Raw genomic sequence first — 9090 nt, 5'->3', positions numbered from 1 at the left:
TACACAGTATATATATATATAGTTATAATTTTTTACCATTATTAATTTTATAGCCATATTGATATATAATCACAAAATTCTGGCCAAATTGTGCAGCACAGTAAAAAATAAATATATAAATAATTAATTGCATTTTCAATTGCTATTTAATTTTTAATAAAAAAAATATCACATTTCTTCGCCAAATCATGCAGCCATAACTACCATGGTACATATTCAAAAACACAGCATTACCTTGGTACTGTGTAAATAACATGATAGTACTATGGTACTCTTTTTGTTAACATCAAATTTCATAACTACCAGCTAGAAATTGTTTCAGTGTCTCGACGATCTCAACAAAAGAAGGCAATTTTAGTAACTGGAATTTACCAATTCTTATTCTCTGTCTGTCTCAGCTTGCGTCGAGTGTGGCAGCGGGGCGGTCGTGGTTCAAAGGTGAGGCATCGGGGCGGCACAATGGAGGGCGAGCAGAGTACTCCTGCCTCCAGTGCCAGCAGCAGTACAGGCACCAGTACCTCCACCACAAACTCCACAGGCACCTCCACTGCCAGCACTGTCAGCTCCAGCAGCAGCAGCACGAGCAGCGGAAGAGCGGCCGTTCCACAGATATCTGTATACAGCGGCATACCTGACCGACAGACTGTACAGGTGCGCGTCACACTCACCCTAAAACATTACCATCACTTCAAATATAGACAACGGAGTTCAGAAATGCATAGTAATTGTGTTGATAATATTTGCGTGCATGCTTGCGATTCACCACATCTCTCTTGTCAAACTTTCTTGTATAATCACTCACTGCATTGCACCACACATCACTTTTTTATTGCTTAAATGTTTAATTATTGGATTTTTAATCCATACTGCCATCTGCTGGTGTGTTTATTACTGCAGTCAGAAGGGGAAAGACAATGATTTCCATGCTTCATGTTCATATTTTTTCCTCTGTTGTGGAGTTATTGTTTATTATTGACTCAAGGGTTGACCTTTGACCTCTCCCTACTAATAAATTAAGAGGCTGGGAATTAGACACTGTTGCTAGATTTCAGCCGAATGTAATATTAATAATATTTTATCCTATTTAAACACAGTAATTGTAGTACATTTATGAGTAAATCTCTTTATTTTTTAAATAATAACAATAATAGTAATATGAAAGGTCCTATACGTTGCTGTTGTTATTATTATTAATATTAATATTGTTATTAATAATGATGATGATGTAGTATAGCACACTTCATGCATAAAATGCTGCTCAAAGTTAATGACATGAGTTAATGGCAAAAATGGCAACATCCAATCAATCCAAAGTAGTTCAATTATTTAAACTGCACCCCCCCATGTTCACTTAATTGTGTAAAGAAACCTAAATATATTTCTATCTTTAAAAATTGTGATACATATGATAGTGACATAAAATGTACTGGAAACAGGTAAGACCCAGCTGCTTCATTCAGAGTATACTCAGTTCAGTGCACGATCAGACACAAGCAGCACTGCTCATTAAACTCATTTCAGGCTGCACTCTACTCACACCAAGACCAGGGGTCAGGAATCCTGTTGCCTAGCAACTGTGCGGTTGTGGGCAGTTCAGTGAGGACATAAAGGAAGTGCGGGATGACGGAGAACACATTATAGCTGGGAGAAAAAGATAGGGAGGTATCATTAGTGATGAGAGCGATGCACTTATCTACACTGTCATCATATACAGAACATGTATTTTGAACGTCTGCTCTTGTTCAGGTATTTTGGCATCTTGTTTTGATATTGTTCTGAATGTTTTTGTCATATTATGGCATGCTAGCTCAGAATCATTAGCAACTGTTAATCTAGGTAGGTTCTCATTCCTTGTCCACAAGGTTTGCAATCTTTATTAAATAACATTATTATTAGAGTATGACAATACAAAAAATTATTTTTATATTGGATGTTTAAGTATCTATTTGGTTGTCATTACACAAAAATATCATAAAATGTAACTGTTATCCTATACAGTGTCAATGCATTGTTGTTCTTATTCGTTATTAGACTTGCAGTGGCATATGTGCATAAAGAAGCCTTGTAATACAGTGGCTAATATTAAACATCTTCCTATTAAATTAATATTAATATTATGATAATATAACCATATTAAACATCAAGGCTGACCTTGAAAGCAATATGGGAAATGAAATACAACAGAAGAATCAGAGATCCGCTTCTTTTTCTTGTTGCAGTTCATTTTCAGACCAAAAGGAGGAGACAAATGCATATTATTGAGACTATGTGTGATGAAACAAAAAATTGCCAAGTAAACATTAAAAGATTAGGATTGTAATCTGACCTATAACAAACATTCGAAACCACCTTGAATCACAGCTTGCAACTTGCAGCTACTTATGTTTTAAATATCAACTTTTGTCACACATTTTTTATCAATGGTGAATACAATAGAAATACGTGAGACAATGGTTGACATACAGCAAAGGTACAGAGCTATAAAAAATGCAGACATGTCTCCACATTTATATTGAAATCTCTGACTTTGATTGGTATCTTGGCAAATATGAGCAGAGTTTGAGACACTACTGAGATTGAAACTCTGGAGTAGATGTGAGATTACCAAAAAAACAACAACAACAACAACAACAACAACAAAAACCTTTAGAATCTGGCGACTTCAGCTAAAGTCTCCATTTGCACTCCATCCAATCTCATCGCTCTCTATACGTGAAGCAAGAAAATAGTGAGATCGAATCAGGTTTCTCACTTTTCCTCTGTCTCTCTTGAATGGTAGGTGATCCAGCAGGCTCTACACAGGCAGCCCAGCACAGCGGCGCAGTACCTGCAGCAGATGTATGCAGCTCAACAGCAGCATCTGATGCTGCAAACGGCAGCTCTACAGCAGCAGCACCTCAGCACAGCGCAGCTGCAGAGCCTCGCAGCAGTGCAGCAGGTCAGTTAGCATCCATAGTCTCCTACAGCAAGCATAAAACTCTCAAATATACTCTTACTCTCTCTGTTATGTTTCTCCCTCTTAGGCCAGTTTAGCAGCCAGCAGACAAAACCAGAATGGGACCTCATCTACGCAGAGCGGGCCATCGCAGACCACAGTGAGCTTTTATTTGGAAGCAGCCTCTAAAAACAAGCACATAATCACGTCAATATCTTTGTTTGCATGTGACATAACATTCAGGCTGCTCATGTCACAACTCTTGTCTCTCAGATTAATTTAACTACGTCCCCTGCCTCTGCTCAGCTGATCAGTCGTGCCCAGAGTGTAAACTCCATCCCCTCTGGGATCTCCCAGCAAGCTGTGTTGCTAGGCAACGCCTCAAGCTCCACCCTGACAGCCAGCCAAGCTCAAATGTACCTGCGAGCACAGATGGTGAGCATACCTGTATAGCCAAAAACACAAGAATCTTTCATGTTTGTGAGGTTGCTTTCCATATTTTATGTATATTTAAGGAGTGAAATACTCACTTTTAATCAGTCATTGCTTTTTGCTAAATGCCAGAAATAAGTAGGATGAATTCAGCTATATTAGGCCACTGATAATTGGTGTGAACATCATTTTACTGTGTTTTTAAAGTAACGTTAAATGTACTGTCTAGATAATTACTCCAAACTTTTTCAACGTACACAATAAAACAGTCCAAAATGAAAATAATTTGCAACTATTTTACATTTATTGCATAAATAAATAATAATGATCTGCTAAATGACTAAATGTAAATATAATGGTGTAAACAACAATAGTTCTAATAATTAATAAAGATATGCATAATGCATGTTTTTACTGTTGTAGTCTAATGATCACATAGTTATTACAGTGTCAAAAGGAAGAAATGATGCAACAATTAGAAATGGTTCTGCATATTGGTTATTCAGACATAAAATGTGTATTACAGGCCATATCAGTCAATCTAGTGGCACTATTTACTTGAATTCATCCAACTAAGATGTTAAAATCAGGGGGGACAATAGCACTCCATATACCTTCTAAGTGAACTATAATAATTTTGCTTTACTTAAAGCCTTTATGTGTAATGCATCATAAGAGTAGTTTTAATGTATTTATTATGCATTGTAATGCACCTTATAACGCATGGTATGTTTTAAAAAATAATTATAATACATTATAATACTAACTAATCTACTGACTGTTAAACCTGTGGAAAGTATAATGCATTATAACTCATGACGAACAAACCTTCAAATATTATAATGCATTTTACTTTTGGTTACAATTATTTATAAAAAAGATATAATGCATTGCAATGTACATTATAAATACCTTTATAATATGTTATACATAAAGGCTTTAAGTAAAGTGGTACCACAATTTTTCTAGGGATAAGCTGTTTGATCAATAATGATGATTCCAATTATTTTTATGTTATAGCCAGTAACTGATGCTGGCCTATCAATTTATGCATCCAAATGTACTACAGAAAAGGGCTGATATTTAATACTTTGGTATTAAATTGCTTCTGGTAATTAGTAGTTTATTAGTTACCTAATAGTTAATTTTTTAACTGAAAAAAAAAACTAATATTATCTGCTTTTATTATTAACCAGCGGATCCTGATAATTAAAACTGCTATACTTATGATGGTTGATGCTGCATGAGCATTCATTGGCTCCTGTGAACAATCTCTCTAGATCATATCTAGATCAACCCAATTATTATGGAGAGTTTCCTGAGGACGTGGTGTTAATGAGCATCTTTATGTGTGATTATTTTAGGCTCAGCAGAGTAATCTTGTGCATGTAGCCAGGAGTCTGGGCCGAGCCGTCCCTCTGTCCCCTCAGCTGATTCTGGCTCCTACAGCTACAGTAACTGCTCTACAGTCTGACACTAATACAGCCAATAACACACAGTCTGCCTCCGCACAGGTACACACACGCATGCTGATATACACTACTGTAATACATGCACATTCAAAACGTACCCACGATTTTACAAACATTTCTTATTTGCATTCATGAATATGCTGTGCTTAAAACAATTCTCTTCATGAAACATTCAAAAAATTGTGGATTTCTTGAATCACAAATCCTAAAGGAACATTTACAGAATGACTTGGTATTTCAATTATAATATTGAACATTTATTATACATGTATTGATTCAGCAGACTTGTTTATCCAGAAATACTTTACGGAATCAATGCTAAAAGATCCTAAAAGGAATATTATACATTACCAATATACCACAACACAAAATTATATTTTATATTTCGATCTTTTAGTTTGTCAGTAGGATAAAATACTTCTTATTTGATTAGGATTACGATCATTATGACTGGCTCCAAATTATAACAACAATTCCAAAAGGAATATTGTGCATATTACTTTAGGATCTTTAGCCTATGTGATTCTGTGCAAAATATAACTTTAAATACTACAACTCAAATGTTTTGTTATATTTGAATTTAAAGGTTTATTGGCCGATTTATGACTGTCACAGGTGCAGAACCTTGCCCTGCGCAACCAGCAGGGGGTGTCTTCCACCTCTCAGTCCTCAGGCCTCCAGGCACTGAGTTTAAAGCAGACCCCTGTCTCCATTCAGCCCACCCCGCTCATCAAGACACCCAGCCAGAGTGCTTCCTGCTCAGACACTGGGAAAAGCAACGTGAACGCTGCTTCCTCGGATGGAGTGAAGAAGGGAGAGGAAGGGCAAACAGAGATGAAAGCACTTAACATGAGTCGTAATGTGTCCTCGTCACATCCCTTAATCGCACCAGGTAAACTCAGACCCATATGGCCTATAGTGCTGCTAAAAATATTGCAACACTTATGCTATTTCCTAACCCTAAAGTAAACTATTCCACTTTGCTGAGGCATTTTTTGCAATGACGAGTGTTTTTTAGTGGATTTAAGAAGTTACAGTGACGTCTCTCACTTTGGTTAACATTTGAGCCAGTAATGTTGCCATCAAGCACCTTTTGTCAGACGTGGTCCAGAAAATGTTGTGCGCGCACATTTGGTCTTTAAACAAACCGAAAGGTTCAATTCACTTCAACAGAAATGCTTTCTGACATATGCACTCTAATAAGATCCAGCTTCACTTGTCTGTCCATCACATCACACACTAAGTACCAAAGAAAGGAGAAATGCACCCAAGGCTAAATTTGTTCTACATGGCTTATGCTCAAGTGCATTAAAGCATACGTGGCATTTGAAGGGCACACACTTTCTCAAATAAGTCTTTCAGTGCCTGTCAACATCTGACATACACACCATCCATCATTCCACTGGTCTCTAATCATAACAGCTCAAACAGGGAAATTATCCTGCACATTTAGAAGCAGGTACTTGGGCGTGTCAAGGCCGGTAGAGACTTTGCTATGTGTTTAGTTGTGCTTTGGTAGAAGACTAAAAAAGGCCTCAGATTTTTGTTTACAATAAGTATCTTAGGGTAGCTCCAGGGTCTAATATTAGCACCAGTCAAGTGCCAAAAGAAGTAAAAATAGGCCTTTTGTGGAGTATTGTGTGACCAAATTAAATCCAGGCCATAAAAAAATTGTAATAAAACCTTAAAACTACTAATGCAAGATACATTTTCACATCAGTTCCCAAAAAAAAAAGATGAAAAAAAAAAGCTTTCGCATTCCAGAAAAGAAAAATTCTGGAATAAAATTATTCATAAATATTGATGGCTGTGACTAATGGCTACTGGCTATTTAAAAGAGGTCATGTGTAATGACACATTTACGTCAACTCGCTTCATTTCAGTTTCTCATTAGAGAACTGCATTTCTTTCACATTATACTATGTCAGTGATCGTTTGCAGGTGTAAGGTTTATGCCACTGTTTATGCACACAAATAACCAGAATGAATGAAGATTAAACAAGCTTCAACTTGATTGAACAAGTGTGTTTGAGAGGGTCCAAGTGAGCCTCAGTGGAGAGGAAGGGTAAAAACCTGACATGTGTGTTGGGATGTAGTTTCCATAGCAGTGTGCTCCAGAGAGTTGATGTGATGCGTGTTATGATTCACGGTTTTCCCCTTGTGCATTAACGATATTCACAGAAACTCATCCTGGATTATTCTCTTAGATGAATCATTCAGTTTGCTTTTAAGAAATGTCCAAATGTTATAAAAATCTGAATATTAGATTAAAAATTATGTGAATGTGGATACTGGAAAGAGACTGGACTGGAGATTTTGCTCTAAAAAATCGAACTAATTGCTTGTACATCTCTTTAGAATATGATTCCCAACTGACTGTCAGATTTCACTCCTCGCTTTTGTTTTGTAGGAACTGGCAAAGTCAAAACCAGTAAAAATAGCTTGTTTTGAAGTTGAATGTATTCTCTATTTTGATACTTTTGTTTGTATCAAATAATTGAAACTATTCTATTGAATACAACCACACATGTTAAAAGAAAGTAGGAAAGAAAAGAGCCAGATATTAACATACCGAATATTGTACTGCACTCAAACTACTAAAGTGAAAATGACATTACTTATTGTAGAAAAATGCCCCCACACAGGAAAATCTTGCTCAAAAATTGCTTCTCATGGCTCAGGAGCACAGTTTGAGACACTGATCTCTTCGAAAACCCTAGAGGAGACGCAGGTCTTTTATCTCAGGTCTTTATCTGGGATCTTTATCTGAGGAAAAGTGTGTCTCTATTCACAAGAAACATATTAGATTTGGCCCATCATGTGAGAAAAAATAGATATTGTATGTCTTCAAGCATATGTCATTGTTTTAATGTGTTATGTGTTGTGGCTTTGCATATAGCTGAACGTTCGGCAGGAAATTTCGGGGTTTTCCAGGGTTGCGCTCTGCAGGGAATAACTCATCAACTCCTTATTCTGAACATCCGGGAGAAAGAAAGAGTGAGAGAAAGTGAGCACAGAGGATTGAGTCATCTGAACACACCATCCCACACCATTCACATTAGACGGAAGAACATTCCCACACTGAACCTTTTCTGTTTGCTATTAAGAGTTTTAAAGAAAGACTGTATTTGTTCCTGACGTCTGCTTCCCATATCCGGTGTTCATTTCATGTGACAGAACACACACACGTATATATATAAACATAAAAACCACACGCTAGCTAACTTTCCAGCCAGTTGGAGTTCTTCAGATTCTTTTACCACTCATAAACTTTTGAGGTTGTGATCTCAACGTGCCCAACCCACAAGGTTTTGTGTTTGAATGTTCTCCTGCTGAGTTAATATTACATTTTAACACACTTTCCTGCAAGTCCTCCAGTCAAACATAGTTTTAAAACTCATCCAGTTTCCAATGTCGTAGTCCTGGATACAGAATTTGTACTGGAAAACCCAAGCACAGAGACGAATGTTATTAGATACAGCAAAAAGCACAAACTGAACAACAAAATAAAATAATTAAAAAAAAAAAAAATTTATTGAGATATAATCAAGGTTCCCACACATTGGACTCAAGGAATTGCAATGACTTTTCCATGTACTTTCCAGATGTTTATGATTTCCTGGATAACTATTTTAAAGAATCATTTATATTCAGACTGATTCACTACTGAATCAATCAGATGGATTTGTGAACTGGTTCGAAATGGATTCATTGACTAAATGAATTTGCTTACAAATCAGAATTAACTTATGGCTTGCAATGTCAGTGTCAGGATCATGGACTGTCTATGTCATGTTTTGCCCGTTTCTGTTCCCTTATTTGGTCATGTTCCTGTCCTCGTTTTGTTAATTAGTTTGATTAGTCATCCCATACACTTGTGTTTCCCCAATCATCCCCTGTATTTAAGTCCTAGTCTGTGCAGTCTGTCTCTGTCGGTTCTACTTGTTATGTTTATGTGTTTCCTGCCGTTCCCTGTGTTTCTTGGATTAAAGACTGTTTCGTTTATTCCTCGTCTCCATCGTTCCTCGCCATCACAGATTGTGACAGAAGAACCGACCAATAACAGTTACCACCGTGTTTTCCCCTTCGTTTGTTTCCTCGTTTTTCTCAGTGTTTTTGTTTCCGTTGTGTTTCCCTCATGGATGCCCTCCTTCGCCCGGAATTTCTCCTCCTCCTGCTGGAGCAGGGGGAGAGATCGCTCGAGGACCATACTAGACTGTTCCAGCTGCTAGCTAACAGCACCAGCTACCC

The 9090-nt window shown here is 37.1% G+C and overlaps 1 protein-coding gene across 2 annotated transcripts in view; it reads left to right on the top strand.

The window, feature by feature from the left end:
* Positions 1-9090, top strand: part of LOC107666120 (polyhomeotic-like protein 2) — a 26942-nt gene that overhangs the window by 7070 nt on the left and 10782 nt on the right. The window contains exons 2-8 of one of the 2 annotated variants that reach the window (XM_016457278.1): positions 399-651; positions 2780-2938; positions 3024-3095; positions 3209-3370; positions 4732-4881; positions 5455-5731; positions 7739-7846. In XM_016457278.1, the coding sequence (XP_016312764.1) occupies positions 399-651; positions 2780-2938; positions 3024-3095; positions 3209-3370; positions 4732-4881; positions 5455-5731; positions 7739-7846 (1181 nt within the window). The remainder of the gene's footprint in view (positions 1-398; positions 652-2779; positions 2939-3023; positions 3096-3208; positions 3371-4731; positions 4882-5454; positions 5732-7738; positions 7847-9090) is intronic. The other variant, XM_016457279.1, reaches the window with a different exon arrangement.

Source organism: Sinocyclocheilus anshuiensis, unplaced genomic scaffold (assembly GCF_001515605.1).
Source record: "Sinocyclocheilus anshuiensis isolate Anshui unplaced genomic scaffold, SAMN03320099.WGS_v1.1 scaffold447, whole genome shotgun sequence".
In the NCBI taxonomy this organism is placed as follows: Eukaryota; Metazoa; Chordata; class Actinopteri; order Cypriniformes; family Cyprinidae; genus Sinocyclocheilus; species Sinocyclocheilus anshuiensis.
The sequence above is the reverse complement of the archived record's forward strand: the minus strand, read 5'-3'. Positions and strand labels throughout refer to the sequence as shown.